The sequence below is a fragment of the Excalfactoria chinensis genome, chromosome 7 (assembly GCF_039878825.1).
Source record: "Excalfactoria chinensis isolate bCotChi1 chromosome 7, bCotChi1.hap2, whole genome shotgun sequence".
NCBI classification, from domain to species: Eukaryota; Metazoa; Chordata; class Aves; order Galliformes; family Phasianidae; genus Excalfactoria; species Excalfactoria chinensis.
The window spans coordinates 16122238-16140270 of record NC_092831.1 but is presented as its reverse complement, the minus strand read 5'-3'; the positions used below and the strand labels follow the sequence as shown (position 1 = coordinate 16140270).

At 34.7% G+C, this 18033-nt stretch overlaps 1 protein-coding gene across 3 annotated transcripts in view; it reads right to left on the bottom strand.

Moving 5' to 3' along the window:
- LOC140254928 (sodium channel protein type 2 subunit alpha) overlaps nt 1-18033 on the bottom strand; it is a 67085-nt gene that overhangs the window by 29479 nt on the left and 19573 nt on the right. Inside the window, exons 4-15 of one of the 3 annotated variants that reach the window (XM_072342090.1) lie at nt 16305-16394; nt 14531-14659; nt 13939-14030; nt 12597-12869; nt 10524-10587; nt 9832-9973; nt 8833-9039; nt 7613-7900; nt 4116-4496; nt 3089-3221; nt 2228-2466; nt 1146-1319 (exon numbers count right to left, since the gene is read on the bottom strand). In XM_072342090.1, the coding sequence (XP_072198191.1) occupies nt 1146-1319; nt 2228-2466; nt 3089-3221; nt 4116-4496; nt 7613-7900; nt 8833-9039; nt 9832-9973; nt 10524-10587; nt 12597-12869; nt 13939-14030; nt 14531-14659; nt 16305-16394 (2212 nt within the window). Of the gene's footprint in view, nt 1-1145; nt 1320-2227; nt 2467-3088; nt 3222-4091; nt 4497-7612; nt 7901-8832; nt 9040-9831; nt 9974-10523; nt 10588-12596; nt 12870-13938; nt 14031-14530; nt 14660-16304; nt 16396-18033 lie in introns of all 3 variants that reach the window. The other 2 variants (XM_072342091.1, XM_072342089.1) reach the window with 2 other exon arrangements.

Genomic DNA, 18033 nt, shown 5'->3' with positions numbered 1-18033 from the left:
TTTATCTTACCAGTTCTAAGTACAGTACTAAACACTGTAAGTCCTGATTCAATTCATGAGAAACCAAAAATACTGTCTGTATGCTCATTTCACTGCAATTCTCACTGCAATTCTTATAAAATATTTAATTCAGACTTTGCTTCCTTGAGTGACTGTAGAGATCTACAAACAAATTGAACTTGTTGGACAAACTGGACACAATATTCTTTCTCCTTCTGTTAATTCTATGGAAATGTTACTAAAAATAAATCAATACAGGTGAGTTGTGATCAGTTCTACAAGACTAGTTCTACAAGATTTTAGATTTTAGGAAAATACAATATAATGATATGCAGAGGACCAGAAAGTGGATGAACTTAAACCTGATGTTTTTTAAAGGGAATTTAGTTAAAATGTTTTAGGCTTGCTTTATGTAAGGCAGGAGCTGATGACTAGGAACTTTAGTTTCATTTCTCTTACTGTGCATGTCTTTTTAAAAGAGTATTTGAACATTAAATTGTATGCTAGCCTAGCCTTCAGCAAAACCAAGGCTTTTCAGTTCTAATAACCTACAGAGATAATGGAGAAAGATAAAGGCTTTGGAACTGAAAATCTGTTACACAGTAGAGATACCTGGGGTGACAATGATAAAGAACAGGGAAGGAAGGTTGCTACTGATGAAATGTCCCTATCCAAAGGAAAATCTTAACTCCACTTTCTTCTAACCATGCAAGCAAACTGGTAATGGACATTTATCAGCTAAAACTGTCAATAACTTTTATTGATTAATCAGTTATTTTCTAAGTGTTTTACTTATATTCACTCACTGATGTTCTGCACCTCTTGTATTCTTTATTCCCTCATCTATATAAAAAAAAGAGACTCTAGAAGACTTTTTTTAAAGGTAATTATTAAAGCACACTCACCGCAAACAGAATTGATGTTTACAATGTCTTGAAGAAGAAACAGACATTATTAAGGTAATATATAAAACCTGACATGATAGATACTTGCCATCTAGTGGGTATGCAATTTAGTAGTTATAAGTTCTTATACAGGGAACTTCTGATTCAGCCAAATATATGAAATACAAATGAAAAATGAAAGACATAATTGCATAAATGTAATAATACAACATAGAAATAGATATTAATTAAAATATTTACCAATCGGAATGATCGAAGGACAGATAACCCTTCTACATTTGCAAGGCCAAGCTCCATTAAACTAAGACTCACAATAAAACCATCAAAAATATTCCAGCCCTCTTGGAAATAATAATAAGGATCCATGGCTATTATCTTGAGAAACATTTCTGCTGTGAAAATTCCAGTAAACACCTGCATGGAAAATACAGTTTCTTACTCCATTTAAATAAGAAATTATTTTTAAAAATGTAACAGCATCAACTTTTTAAAGTTATATCCTCAGTAAACAATCCATGGTGGATCTGAACACCTTCCCTATATTCCCATACATTAGATGAGGAATTAAGTTCAGACTTAAGCTCATATATGCAGCTCCTATTTACCTCACAAGGAAGAGGTAACCAGGATGCTTCCTATCCAGCTAATACACACACATAAATAGCGATATATTGTATCGCTTCCGATTTTAGTACTCATATTTCCTCCTCAGATCTCATATTTGCTCTTAGGACAGCTTTTTTCTTCTAGGGATAAATATAAGTTTATGAGAAGAAAAAATATATATATTAAGAAAAAAAGTAACATTGAGCAGAACTATTCTTCTTCAGGACAACCTGGAAATAGCACTGCCACACTTTTTCACCACCTCCTGTTCAGTCATATTAAATATTCTGTGCTCACTGCATCTTTCCTCTCTACATCCCCTTGGACATCTAGAACACCAGAAGGAACTAGCAAGGTGCAGAACAAGTGTGGGAACAGATCTGAAAGTTCCTTCCATTTATAAGTATCCAATCATGAGAAAACATTAATTTCTGTAACTAGCTTCCATGAGAAAACCTGAAGGATTTAAAAGTGAAAATGCATTTTGACTAAGTAAATCTTCTGCAAAGGAGAATTAAACTCCATATAACAAGAAATGGAGAAATACAGAAATGTCAACAGAAAGGCATTTGCTACAGCTTAAATATAAATTCAACCATTGCAAGCCTTTTAAATATTTAGTCAGCATTTTCTTTTAAAAATATCTACATAGGTAACACAAGTATCATTTAAGAAAAAATGTGTTTGACATACATGGTACATCACAGAAGACTTACAAGGTTTCCTACTGAAAGGACACCACTAAACTGTTCCGTCATTGGATAGTGCTCCATGGCCATGAACAGAGTGTTTAGAACAATGCAGATAGTAATGGCCAGATCAACAAATGGGTCCATCACAATCAAATTTACAATATGTTTGACTTTCAGCCAGGGAGTGCAGCAGTCCCAAATCAAGCAAGTGTTAGCAAATTTATACCAGCATGGTGGGCATTTCTGTCTTGATTCCTCAAGTTCTGGAGAGAAAAAGGTAAATAACATTTTAACATATTTCTCATAGAATTTCTCTGTTCTGTCAGTACAACCTGGATATTTCCATTAGGCCTATGCCATCTCCAAGTTATTTTTGATAGACTGTATTGATGTTGCAGTCAAGGCTAATGTCCAGTCAAACAAACAAACAAACAAACAAAACAACAACAACAACAACAAAAAAAACAGCACCTTTCCAATTGAATTAATCTGTCCCACTATATTTTACATAGAGTAGAGAAAGAAAGAATACTAAATATTCACTATATAGAATGAGCATTCACAAACAAATGCAGCATAGGATGTAATTTGTCTTAGGAATCAAGTGTATATAGAATGAATAAAATATTTCAAATTTCACTTCTAAAGGATAAAAACTTTAAAAGAACCTAAATAAAGGATTGCTTTTCCAAATATATCAGTCACGGTGAAAAAAAAAAAAAAAAAAAAAAGACAGAACTCAACACCTCCATACAGAAATCTCAGCTTGTCTGAAACTTTAGGCCCACTGAGCTGCATTAAAAAAAACCAAAACATCACTACTAATTAGTGTGCTGTGAATTTACAAGCACTTGCATTGTAATACAAAAATTCTACTTTACATACCTTCCATTGTATTTGTGAGCATGCTGGCTATGCTCATTGCTCTCTGCCTTGCACTAGGATCTGTTAGGTAGTCCATAGGAACATGGTAAGAGCTAGACCTTCTTTTCCTTAAGTCAGTTTCTGTAGTAGTGCCCTGAAAATAAAACACTGATAAACTAGACTATCAAACATTCACTTCATAAGAATAACACTGTAAATCCTTATAAAGATATAATGGTTTTAAACACTCTGGTGATCCGCCCAATGCTCCATTTATGTTACGATTTTGCAAGAGAATGATGTGTACGTAACACACTAAATAGTCAAATATGTCAGCAGGACTGCTCTTGTGCGAAGGTGTTTTTAAGTATTTTGCTGAAATGGGAATGAAACATTAGAAGAAATTCAAGAAGTTTGTAAACTACAAAAAGTTTCATAATGCTTGTTAATGACTTCAACCATAAATGTCCTTCCTATTAGGCAATAAAGTAGCCCACACAGATAGCTTTAGGAGCACAAAGAATGAGTGCATTTTCTTAAGATAACTCATGTTATTTTCTAACACATATTTTCAAACAAAATAAGAGAAAAATATTCATTAATGCTGTCAACACAAAAAAATCACTAGAAAAATTAGCCATTTGATAGGAATTCTAACTCATGTAAGTTGTCTTATCACACAGTATTATATTAAAAAAATAAAGTATGGTCAGCAGGAGGTTAAATACTCATTTAATATATTCCATTAAGTAATTCCTTTATCATTCCTTTTTCATTTTGATATCTTGGTTGATATACAAACACAGAACTTCTTCAGTTACCTTAGTGAACCAAGTTATTTAATGGCTTACTGCTGTTTTGTTAATTCCCAGTGATCTAACATACATTTACACGTATCTAGTTAACGAGAGCTTCAGCTTTGAACTGGAATATATGAAAGGAGCATGGACAAAAAGGGAATTATTCCTGAGTTACTAGGTTTTGTAGAGACAGTAGTTGATTATACAGGGAGAGGACATCATGCCTGAGCTATTGCAGACTTCCTTACATTGCTAGCAGTGGTTGCTTTATCAATCATCACCTCTGGCAGAAGTTGTCCAGTAGGTGATGTCAGAGCTGGAGGCCCACCGACTAAAGAAACTACTCCATTACAATCCACAGTGCTGTGCATCTTCCCGTTCACTGGAAGTGGAGGTACTGTCCTGGATGACCTACTGGCCTGACTAATGTTACTGTTGCGCCGTTCACCATGTCTATGAGGAACAAAGAGAGAATCTCTTCTGCTCTCATTGTCTTCAAAAGTGCTGTGCTCATCATCAGCAAAGTCGTTTTCAGATCCTACATCCTTTGCTCGACCTCTGAAGCTGAAAAGACTTGTTCTGCTATTGCGCCTTGGGGAAAATAGGGAGCCACGAATACTCAGCAAAGACTGTAGGCAAATAAAAACAGTGGTTATCAGATGAAAATTCTTTCAGATGTAATGACTTCTCACAGGGAAAAACACAGTGTTAATATGTCTTAAAGGGTAAAACAATCTACAAAGAAATGAGCTAGTACAACATCCCCCTAATACACTCCCTTTTGGGTATTAAACAAAGTGCACATAAGTGACAGACATACACCACTTATTTTAATACATTGCCTATATGATATCAACTGGTTTCATTAGATTAAAAGAAACTGCTTGACAGAATTGCTTCCTCTGCCATTCTGCCTGTTTTACTATCAACTGTTCATAAATTGTATAAGCACATATAGCCACTGTTTATCCTTGGCTGGGATTAATCTGACAGGTTGAGTGAACAAAATTTTTGGTAAATTTCCATTGATTCAGTCTGCACACAGACAGAGCTCCCAAATATGGCCCAGTTTAAAAAAAATGTACCTATTTTTGCAAGTACTGGCCAAGTAGTTCACAATATGTTTTTTATTTCTTTTTGAAAGTGTTAGCTATCCTGAATATGCAAAGATTTGTATGTAATTTTGCATGAGCATCCTTCATCAGTCTTCATCAGTTTACTCCTGTGAGTAAATGTTCTGCAATGGCTGGATCTTCTCAGGATCAGTCAAAATAAGAAAGTTCTAATCATGCAATTATGCATGTGCTTAACTTCAGTTCACGTCAGTGATTCTCCTGACTTGAATGATTTGGCTTTATCATCTGACTTCACCCAGGACCTCCATGAACAGCAGAGCTGCTACATAACAAAGCAGCATCTTTTTTTCTCTTTTGCAACTTATTTTCATGGATCCAAGCCCACTGTTCCAGGCATTGCAAAATACAGAACAAAAAGGCACTCTTCTAAGTATAACACAACAGATGGATACAAAAAGAGAGGGAATATGAGGAGGCAAAATTGATGAGAATGATAAACAGTGGTCTTAGCTCACCTGAAGTCACTTCCCTGTCAAGCTTTCTGTAGGCAGCATGGTAAAAGAGAGTTTTAAAGAGGGATTTGAGGAAAGCAATGAAGTGTTCTGTGGAAATGCATGGGAACTTCTTCCAAGCATGAGAGGCAGCATACCAGAAAGAGGTCAAAGAAACCAATTTGAAAATTTAACAGGTTATGGATGCTGCCATGGGTCAGTTAAAGTTGGGACTTGATTTGCTTACTGTAAGGCAAAGTAGGTTGAGAAGAGCTTTAAGCACAGCATGTTTTACAATACTGAAAACATCTATAGGCCGATATGTCGACTGGAAGATTAGGTAATATCAATGAGATAAGTTAGTGCTCTTTGCAACAATATTCTTGATGAATACAGCAATAATAAGGACATGGAAATAAGTCTAAGTTAAAAATAGTTTGCAGTCGTGTGTCTACAGGAGAATTGGGGGAAAAAAGGAGACAGAAGGAGAAAAAGAAGGGAACTTGCAACAGGGCCTTCTGGAAATCCCTTACAAAACTCTCAAAGTAGAAAAAGATCTTCTAAAGCACAACTAAACCAGAACTGAGAGGAGACAAAATAATGAATGTTAGGAAGACTAAGTTTTCAAGAAAACATAATGGTCAGTCACACTGAAGGAAAGTGAAATGTCAAGGAAGATGTTAAAGATACAATATAAACCCGCATTCAGTCTAGGAAAAGGTCATTAAAAACAGTGGTGTGTTGAATTTCTTTTGAGTGTGGTAGCTAGAACCCAGAGTGGAAAGGAACTAGGATTGGAAAACCAGAGAGGAGGGAATCACTAGGCTACCATACTACATAGCTGTATATGAACTTTGAGATGAAAAAGCAAGAGAAAGAAATTGGATGAGGTATGCTTCATTTCTAAACAGATGCATGTACTGAACTGCAGCTGAATAAGGCTGCAGTTTGAATGAAGACATGAGTAAGAATATGCACCTAAGGGATCAGATGAGACTTCAACATGAAGTACAAATCAGTAGATATTACTGTGAAATTTTGTATATGGAACAGAATGAATCATGAATTAAATTCAGCAGTGAAGTCTCGACAGAGGTTAGTCAGACAGTTAACAGCATTAAACAGTGGCAGACCAAGGGAAAAAAAAATAAAAAAGGATGCAGTGCTATGAAAAAAAACATGTTAGGAAGGAAGAGGGAGGAGGAGTTCACTTGGTAGAAACATCTAGAAACATTACACTCCCATCACAGTCTGATCAAAAGAGGAAGGTCCTTAATAAGAGTACAAAAGATGAAGAAGTTTGAGCTTTTCTGAGAATGGGAGCTGGAGAAAATGATACATGCAAAGGACATGAATGTGTGTGATTTTTGTAAGCGATGAAATAGGCTTTCCAGAGAGAGGAACAGAAGAGGATAAAAAAGGAATTAAGGAATTTAGTAACAGTGGCTAAAAAGAGGAGGATAGCAATTCATAAAGATCAGGGAGAATCAAGAAGGTGGGGATAAAAGGAAGAGATGAGGCATAAGTTACAGAAAGGGGAAGAGAAAGGACAGAATGGATGTGAGATTGAGACCTGAGCTGCTGGGGGACAGTCTGAGGCAGGCAAATGAAGAGAAGCTCCTGAAAACTTTAGAAAGTACAACACAATAAAGCTATCAAATGAAATAAATATCTAGATGGGAGATGCAGATGGAACTCTTCTTGAGTCACTGGTGGATCAATGTAGGAGTACAAATGCAAGGACACACTGCCACAGATATTTTCACCTTTAAGATAACACAATTAGAGGTCTCATATCAATTAATTTGCCAAATTTCACATAATCATTTATGTTAATTCTGCTGGTTTCTGCACCCTAACTTTAGCACAATTCCAACTGAAAACATGGAATTCCTTTCTTGAAGCCACTGTTCATGCTATTTTATAAGCTCATTTTCATTAACGAAATTGGCAAATACTACCCATTCTAACTAATACATATTATTTTGATTTTTTCACAGATAAATTCAAAAAAATCTAATTCTTACAGTTTCATCTTTGATTGTGTGTATTAACTTGGTCATATTTTTAAGACATTAAATGAATCTGTGGTATCACTTGCAAGAATTGACCAAACTGCACTGTAGGAATTCGTTTACATGATGAGTAGATATTTAAGAGGTAATAATACCATGGTACCTGATGTGGGGAAGAGAATCTCTTTTCGTATGTCAGTCTATTCCCCTCAATGGAAAAACGGAAGCCTTTTCTTTTGATGCTGTCTTCTGATTCGGATTTGCGAAATTCTTCCTCATCTTTCTCACCTTCAGCTTGCTCTTTTTGCTTTTTTTTCTTTCTTCTATTCCTCCTCTCTTTAGCACTCTTTGAGCTAAGTTTGGATGCCTCAGAAGAACTTTCAGAGAAGCCACCTATTCCACCTACTCCACTATAATCTCTTGAGTCAGCTGCTGCAGCTGCTGCTGCTGCCTGTATGTACAAATAAGCACATATGCAATTTACAACACTTATACAAATACACACACTCACTATTTAAAATTTATTACTATTTATAGATATTCTTAAAAAAAAAAAAAAAAAAAAAAAAAAAAAAAAAAAAAGAAAAGAAAAGAAAAGAAAAAAAGAATTTTAAATAAAAGCACTGGTCCCAATTCACTGAAACCACTTTATCACCAGAAGTAAAATTTGAGAAATATCACAGGAACTCTAATTTTCCTACACCTCCATCTCCATTTTCAAAATCACAGAATGGCTGAGGTTGGAAGGGAACTCTTGAGGTCACCTTGTCAAATTTTTCAGCTGGCTACTCAGGACCGTGTACAGACAGCTTTTGTTTATCTCCAAGTAAGCAGATTCTACAACATCTCCAGGCAACTTATGGTTCAATCATTTGCTCACGCTCACAGTAAACGAAATGATTTCTATCTCCAATTTGAATTTTTACCTTGAGTTCTTTTTTGTTACTGGTTATACAAACTGGTTGTATATATCTTTCCACTTTACCTGTCCCTTTTTCCACTGCCTGTGCATTTTCTTCTTGCTCTTCAGATTGACCAGCAGGTCCCAATTCAGCCATGCCAGTCTCCTGCCTTCCTTTCCTGACTTGCTCCACCTGGGGATGCAGAGCTCTTGTACCCTGAAGAAAGCCTCCTTGAAGATCTGTGAGCTCTGCTCTGCCCCTTGCCCATGAGGCAGTTTCCCAGGGTGCTTTGTTGACTAACTCCCTGAAGAACTGGAAATTAGCTTTTCTAAAGTTTAGCTCCCATTTTTATTTTTAGCCTGTTTCATATCATTCCAGAGCATGAACTCAACCACAGCATGTGGATGAGGAAACTATCCTCATATGTGAATATCAAATTCCAACCATGAGTGGAAAAAACAGTTTTACTTTACAAGGATACCTGAGCTTCTTCCTGTTGCTTTTTCAGTTGTTCCAGCATTTGCTGAAATTCTGCTTCTTTCTGTTCTGCTTCTTCCATGGTTGCTTGATTCTGTTCTTCATAGGCCATGGCAACCACAGCCAGAATCAAATTAATCAGGTAGAATGAGCCCAGGAAAATGACCAAAACAAAAAATATCATGTATGTTTTCCCAGCAGCACGCAGAGTCTGAGGAAAAAGAGATAATACACATTTTAGAAGACTTTTACACAGTGTTACGTAATCTGGTGGCATCTATGGTATAGATTAGAAATGCATTGTAAAATTTCTCCATTTTATTACAATGTGATTATGTTAATTTTTCCACATACAACTAATTAGTATTACATCATACCTATATGTGCAAAAATCCAGGTTTTGTGGTTGTGAGGGTACAGCTGACTATGATTCAGCAGGTTAAATAGTTCAGAACTTCGACTAATGAAAATTTCTTATAGGAGTTGCTGCCTCCATTATATCTTTTTATTATAGCCTTTAAACTACTTTAATAGTAATGGGCCCACTGGCCAGTATCTTACCTTGTCTTATCAGACCCAAACAACAGTGCCACAAAGCCAATGTAGTATACAAAACGTCATCTTGCACAACATCACAGTCCTTCAGGTTAAGGACGTGTGTATTTCAGGAACAAGATATAACCTTCCCAAAGACAATATATCTCTACTAGGCTGCAAATCAGTTTAGCTACCATCTATCTGCAGTATGTTTGGGCAAGAAGCATTAACAAGTTCATTTACTCATTTATGAAAAGGAAACAACTATTAACAATCATTCCTCATTATGTATTTGAGAAGCACACAGAAATCTAAAGCCCTTATTGTTTTAGACAGCTTTATATATATGAAATAAAAGATGATTTGTGTCCCAAAGAGCTCAGGTACATGTGAATGAAAAGAACTATGCAAATACTATGCGGTAATGGTATTGGTGATGGTGCTGTTTATTTTAGTAAGTCCTCACCAGCTGGTAAAGATTCTCCCAAAAGTCCTGAGTCATCAATCGAAACAGTGACAAGAATGCCCAACTGAATGTATCAAAACTTGTGTAGCCATAGTTGGGGTTTCTACCAGCTTTCACACATATATATCCTTCTGGACATTGACTACAAAAGAAGAGGAAATGCTATGTTTAACAACTACTCTAGATTACCATATGCTATAAAAATCACAAAATTGTTCAGGAGTACCTGTTGCAAATGAAATTTTGTACAAGTAAAACTTTATTTACAGACCTAAAATAAAAACTCTAGCTGTTTTCAATTTTTAACTCCATTTCCTACTAATATTCCATTGCTATAATAATATAGCTAATAGTAATCTATCCTTCCCCACAATTTTTCATATCAACACATCTCCATCAGCACAAGTGAAGATTGCCATCTAGCATAGCTAATAGTAAACTGTCAGCCAGCTGGCAGTAATTTTTATGCACATAGTATTCCTGGGATTACTGTTACAAAATTAGTCTAAGGTGCTGAAGAAATTGCCTGTGTATACTCAAATCACATAGATGGTTACATTTAAGTATAGTCATATTCCAAAATATTGGTAAATTGAAACTCTATGGTACAGCTGACACTTTAGTTAGCCACCTGGGCTATTCTAAGTAGCTAACTTTCTTTCTTGATGCACTATGAAAAATGATTTTCTTACCCTGCATCTGAGCTATTGCCACACAGCAGAGCATCATTTTGTCCTTCCAAGAAGTAGAAATGATCTGTTGTTTTTTAAAACAAAACAAACAAAGAAACAAAAAAAAAAATGTGAAAAAGATTATGAAAAAGACATCATTTATACCTAAGGGTTAAAACTTTTACATTTGAAAAGAAATAAGCAGAGCTTAACAGTTAAATTATGATACATGATGACAAAAAAATAAATAAATAAATAAGGAAGTACTGCTTTAATGGGAAAATGGTGTTTTGTATAGAAAGGCAGTTGTATATTTAATTCTCAGTAACTTATACAAAAGAATAAACTGCAGCTATTGGGTTAATAAATTGCACGGGTCAGTAAATACCAGGAAAGCAAGAAAAACAATGAGGTCAACATCCTGACTTTGATCATGCTATTTTATGTATACCACTTAGGGTTATTTCTTATGATTATTAATTACATACTTGAATATTACTTGAAAAATCATGGGAGTTTTAGCAGCATGAAAGAACAGCACATAGCTACACGCACAAGAAACTGTTAACTGGATCTTGACTTAACAGTGGAAGGAGAAACCAAGCTGTCATTGTACATTAACAATAATACATGTAATTCTGTTACAGAAGACTGTGCTTGAAAAATCTATATTCTGTTAATAGACTAACTATTAAAATAGGGTTCAAAAATAATTCAGAAAGAAGGAAGACTAAAAAGTCCCTGGAACATCCTTTCATTCTCCCTCTCCTCCTTTTCCTGCTCTTGCTGCTCTCCTTTCCCATCCTCTCCCACCCTTTCTCATCTCTGCTGTGATGTAAAAAGGGAAAATCAGTTTGTCATCAATTGCTTGTTTGGGATTTATATGGAGAAAAAAAGAAAAAAAAAAAAGGGAACCTCTAGTGGAAATTTTGGGTCAGGTGGCATATGAAACTGAAGTTGCCAAAATTAGGCATGCTCTGGCTGTTCCCAGGAAGCAGATGGTTCTTAGAGATTCACCACCAGCTGGCATGGATTAGCTTAGTTGGCATGAACTAACTCAGGGCCAGCACTAAAGAGACAAGCAAGGAATTGCAACCAGTTCCTATGGACTTTTTCCACTCTATCACTACCAGTGTATGATGAAAACAGCAAAAAATCTGCCTATTTTAAAGAAAGAGACTGCGCACATCACTTCTACATCTGCACTGAGACAGGCACCAAGATGGATTTTAAAAGTGATCTGTGTGTGTAATTCATATTCCTATGCACCACAGCTCCTCCTCAGTTAGACAGAGGATCCAGATAAGCTATCTCATCAGCTCAGCTGTCAGCCCAGTATTTTAGAAAAAAAATAATTATAATAATAAAATAATATATATATATATATCAAATTTTCAATAATAAGATAATGATAAAGTAATAGTCAATACAAATTTATCAACTATATGGCATACATAAAACTATTCCTCTCTCCTCCTTTGCCAACTTACTAGCAGGATAATAGCCCCAGGGACAAGTTATAAATGACACCTTCTGAAGCAAATAATGAAGATACGTTTCAGCTTGAATGATCAGAAAATACTTCAAAAATAATTCAGATTTTTTTTTGTGCTTTTTTTAATGATCCTTAAAGGATCTGTTTTAGAACAAGTTTCATTAGCAACTCAAGGCATGAAATAATACAAAAAGTATTCGGAAGCTATCAAGCTAAGAGAGAAGATGATCAAAATTTAGAATGACCTTTACAACTGACAAGCTGGTCTGAAAGCACTTGGATTTCTGTCAACAGAGAAGATAAGAAAGGAGGGGAAAGGGAACGGATCGTTTTCAGAGATTTTTAAGGATGAGTTATCATCCAAAATCTTTTCCATGCCTACATTTCTAAGATACTACTAGCATGCTGAGATGATAAGTATATTAAAATATTATAAAGTTGTTTATGATATTTTGATCCAATAGCATTTAGCTGTTAAACTGAGGCTTGCTAGCCTTCAGGAATACAGGCATCAGATTCAATATTCATGCTTTTGTATCTGTTTCAAAATTTTTCAGAAAAAAAAAAAAAATGAAGTCGTTAATATAATGAATTCTTACTTTTATCTTCTATGTACTCGTCCCAGTTAAATATTGTCATCGTTGTATTAATAAATGTACCATTTTCACCTATAGAGCTATTAAAGTAGGTAATAACAGTTGTTTCAAAAGTAGAATTGTCTGGAGGCCACTGCAGGCATTTATTCCTCAAGTTGCCCATGAACAGCTGCAGCCCTATTAGTGCAAATACACTCAGACAAAACACAGTCAGGATCATAACATCTGAGAGCTTCTTCACAGACTGAATTAGGGCTCCCACGATAGTCTTCAAGCCTGCAAAGAGGAAGGATTTTTATTATGATACTAAGCAGATACCAAACACATAAAAAATCATGTGATTCTTTCTCATAAAGATTTCATGCAAAATGATAACTGAGTCCAATGTTTGTAATATGATAGTATTTGTTAAAAGATTTACTTGTGAAGATGAATGAAAAGCTGTAAAGTTTATGCTTATTTTAGAGTGTACAGAAATAAAAGTAGATGTTACCAAACATATCCTTTATGCCAAATCAAGTGACTTTATTATTCATGCTATACCTCCACTCTACATAGGAAAATACTGTTTGCTTTTGCTGATGCTTCTTGCCCAAACCTTTCTTACGTGAACCATTTAAAATCATTCCACATTTATAAACCTGTTACAAAGATGTAATAAATTCATATTTTAAAGATAACTTCTGACAATAAGAGAGGGCTGATGGTTTGGAGAAGAAAGACATCTTTAGAACAATTCCCCATGCAAGGCCCATGCTACACTTTAGAATTTAGTTTTTTTATACATGACATTTGAAACTGAGTTAAAGTTGTAAATCAAGTGCCTGCAGTAAATGATAACGTTTGCATCAATATGAAAGCTTAAAAGTAACTTACAGTTAAAACATATAAAGGAAAGCTTGATGTCATAAGATGCAAATCATATAGGCTGTTTACTGCAAATATCTCATGCAAGTGTTTGTTAAACTCAAAGGCTGACTTTTAAAAAGAAAATACAGCTACTTAAAAAAGCAAAGATCAATTAAAATGAAGTTAAGTCTTGATTTCTGCTTTTTTATTTTATTAAAAATGTGTAGCAAACAAGGCTTATGCTTCAAAAATGTGAGTATAGCCTCTGTGGAACAACAGTCAGCCTCAGTGTTTAACCTAGCTCTCACCTGGAATGACTGATATTGTTTTCAAAGCTCGGAGAACTCTGAATGTTCTCAACGCTGAGACATTGCCCAGGTCCACAAACTCTGTCACATATCTGTAATAGGGGAGTTCACACACAAACACAATGACAGCACACAAATAACAGTTGGAGAAACGAGGGGCCTAACACCTTACACCAACTACATCTTACCTGGTATTACAGAAATAGTTTTCAAAGCTCTCAATACTCTGAAAGTTCGAAGAGCTGAAACATTGCCTAGGTTTACAAATTCTGTTACATACCTGTAGGATTAAATCACAATTACTCAGAATTGAGGCAGATTTTATCCTTATTGCTTGGGTCTTTGATTAAGACCTTTTCACCGTTCACTGTATTTTGCCTGTGTTACAAATGTCCTTCTGATTGTAAAATTAAATTAATTTATCAAAATAAACCACACTGACTTGTTTTTGAAAACTAATTTTGTCAGCTTCTAGCAGGAAGTCAAAATGATTCCTTTAATTCTGATATGCAGAAAGAAGACAGGATATGAACAGTTCAGGCTGATGGCATTCACAATCCTAATGGGCTGACACACCATGTTGGCCTCTGCAGCACATGCTCAGTTAGAAATACTAAAATGTGTAAAAGAGGTAAAAGAAACATATTGAAACTGCAGGAAGTCCAGGCTCCACATGTTCTGGTTGACAAAATACCAGGCAATTTTTAGTCACTAAGCTCATCCTATCTGAAAGATTAAAAAAAAAACCAACAAACCAAAACAAACAAACAGTAGACTTACGCAAATGTAATGACAGTGAAATCGAGCCAGTTCCATGGGTCTCGGAGAAATGTAAAATCTTCTAAGCAGAAGCCCCTTGCAAGAATTTTAATAAGTGATTCAAAGGTATAAATTCCAGTGAAAGTGTATCTGAGGAAAATACGCAAGATAGAGTTTATAGAAACATACTCATATTATCCCTACACATTATGCTCTCTAGTCCCCCATTTTTCTACTCTTTGAGTAGCGTAAGAACTTAATAGATAAAACCAGCTTTAAACATCTGCAGAAGTTCTTCCTTGAAGGAGAAGAATCAAACCATGATTAGAAGATGCCGTGGCAATCCATAAATTGAGGTTCAAATGCTATAATCTATGCTAGCAAGTCATTTGCAAAATTTCCTGTTACTTCATTGGCACATATTTATGTCCTACCTAATACTGTGTTACAAGAAAAAACAGATGAAGTCATGATTTCAGAAGTTGTTTCCAGTCTTAATTTCTTCAGCATTATTTTTACAATGTAATGTTGTAGAGTACCATAATCTGGCACTGTGTCAAATCAAACCTCATTCACTTTGTTAGAGTAGCTGTACCCAGTAGTTCACCCTTAGCTGGACAAGCATAGTTCCGGAACAAAACCAGTATTTTCACATGCAAGATCCTGTGCAAGATCAATCAAAACTTTTTACAGATCTCAATAAAATTTAGTGCTTGTTTAGATTAAACAATTTTTGCTGAATCACAAGAAGTATAAATGTTTAATTCTGGTGTTCTGAGTCATTTCAATTTTCTACCTTCAAATGACACCATTTTGAAATTTAATTTCATTTATAACTTTAATCAAAAAGAAGGCAAAGTGGACTGTTTCAAGTCAAACTGTTTAAAAGGCTCACGTTGGTTTTCAGACAAGATCAACCTGAAACCAAATTTCCTGTTTGATATTTTCAGTTCAGTAACTAAGAAAAAACAAAAAAGTTTTTCCCACACAACTTCACTCGATAGATGACTATGATTTGCATTATATATACATAGGGCACAATACAACATGAATAAATATTCAAGCTAGCTATATTTATTCATAAATACTATATGCTAGACATCCTGAATACATATATGTTCATATGCAATTCAAAACGGGAATGCCTACACTGCCTTTAATTGTCCTATGATTTCACTGCTGATTACTGAAGACTAAACATGTACTTATCATCCACATCAGTTAGAAGTGAAGCTGCAGCAGAAGCATAAGATGTTGTTATAAAAATGAAGCATCATGAAGAGCAGTATTTAGCACTGCCTTGGGACAATCATAAAATATGCACTGACTGTATATGGGGACTGGGGTTGATGCCATATTGGAACTTTTCTCTTTCTAGCTGCTGTTTCCTATGGGAGGATTAGCCAATCACTGAAATACATTTGAAAAAGCTTATCTTTCATTAAAAAAAAGAATAAATTAAAAATTCACTAAGAGATTGTCTTAACTGCACCCTTTGTCTACACTAGTTCCTGCAATGCCTCCACTTTCTTTTACATACTTCTAAGACTAGCATCCTGTTCCTACATTACCCATCTAATACTGCAAACAGAGTATGCAAATTGAATATTCTGTAGTGAAGGAAGTGTTGTCAAATATATTGATTTAATATTACACAGAAAAAGCTAGCATAGTGCTCAAAACATGTTACAAAGTAGCTGCTGTTAGCAGATATTATCCTTGTTAGTGTAACATCATTAACAGCAGTTTATTTCAGAGGACTGAATATAATTCAAAGAAAATCCACTTTACTTACTCTACATTCTTTGTCCAATCAGGAGGGTTACTCATGGTCATAAATACACAGTTGGTCAAAATAGTGCACATGATAAGCATGCTGAATAATGTGGGTTAAGAGTTAAGGAATGTAAGCCAGAAAATCTCATTAAAAGAATATCAAACAAGATCCTGGTTTTTCAGATATTCAGTATCAGGAGATATTTATCCCTCCACTACAATGCTGACATTCAGAGAAAAGCACTGATGATCTTTCACAGTCACTTCTTTATAATAAGGACAATCACACAGTAAAAATTAGAAAAGTTAAAATATATACATATAGAAAAAAATAACAAGACCTTAGATGGATTTTCTCTTTAAAAATAAAAGGCAAAAAACAAAACAAAACAAAACAAAACAAACAAACAAACAAACAAAAAACCCCACACATGAACATTGAAAGTAGTGACTTCTAATTTAGTGGAATAACATCAAAAAAGTGTTTTTATTGGATGACCCAGACAAATACCATCTAGTTCTAGAAAAACGAAACAAAACAAAAAAACCAACAAAAAGCAAAAACCAATGAAAGGTGCATTTTCTTCATTTCTTCTCTTTAATTCTCACCATAAAATTTGGCACATATCAACAATTTGTTATAATATATATATATATATATTGAAATTTAGTTGGCATGTTTTAATAGAGTAGATAAATCTGTGAGAAAATTATTTCATCTGCATTAGCTTTTTACTTATATATTTTTGTAATATAAAAAGCGGTGGAGAACAAGTCACATTTAATTCTAAAAAATATAAACAAAAACCCTAAAGAAAATCTGAGAACAATTCCATGCTATGAACATTTTCAGTAATTTTGACAGAACTGCTCTGTATTTACAAACCTTCAATTTCAGGTCTAATACATTATTGGAGATGAAAACAGGAACACCAAAATGAAAACCAGTCACACAGATGAAGCATAAAACGTCCACATGATGGCACCATCACCAAAAATTAGGAAGATCTCAAAGCTTGCTTTTATAAGAGCTTTAATTTCTCCAATTAAATGCAGGTTTCCATGCTGTAATGAGTACTTACAAGGCTACATTTACATCAGCTTTCAAAATTCTGTATGATGAACTATCCTCTCCAAATCCTCCCTATTCTTCCATCAGGGAGAAATAACTGGACTATACCTTCCCAAAACATTAAAGCTTTTTAATATTCTGACTTCATTCACTCCATCTATTCACCACCATCTCAGTTCTACAGTCTTCCATTACTCCATCTAATTGCTTGTTACATGCTGTGGAGTGTCATGTAACTGACAAATAATTATTTGTAGTGACACCAATAGCAAGTGAATAGAGACTACATAGTGTTGTCTGATTTTGAAGTTATTTGTAGGCTAGCCACTGATAATGTTATCCAACACTTACTAGATAATCACGTTTATCAGACTTCCATTACACCAGAAGTATAACAGAATCCTTCCAAGGGTTACTCTACGTGATCCTAGGATCCCTCTATGTAATGCTACCAAAAAAAAAATAAAAAAAAATTTCCCCAAAGAGACACTCAAAAACCAACTCTGAAACAAATGTTTGCACATTGAAATATGCTTCCTAAGTAAGCAGATTTACTGAAGTCAAATCCCTCAATGACCTTATATCACTATCTGGGATCAGACCAATAAAAACACTGAGAAAGACAAAGCAATAAATTTGTCATTATGACTACTTAACTTTGTAAATCTCTACCTAT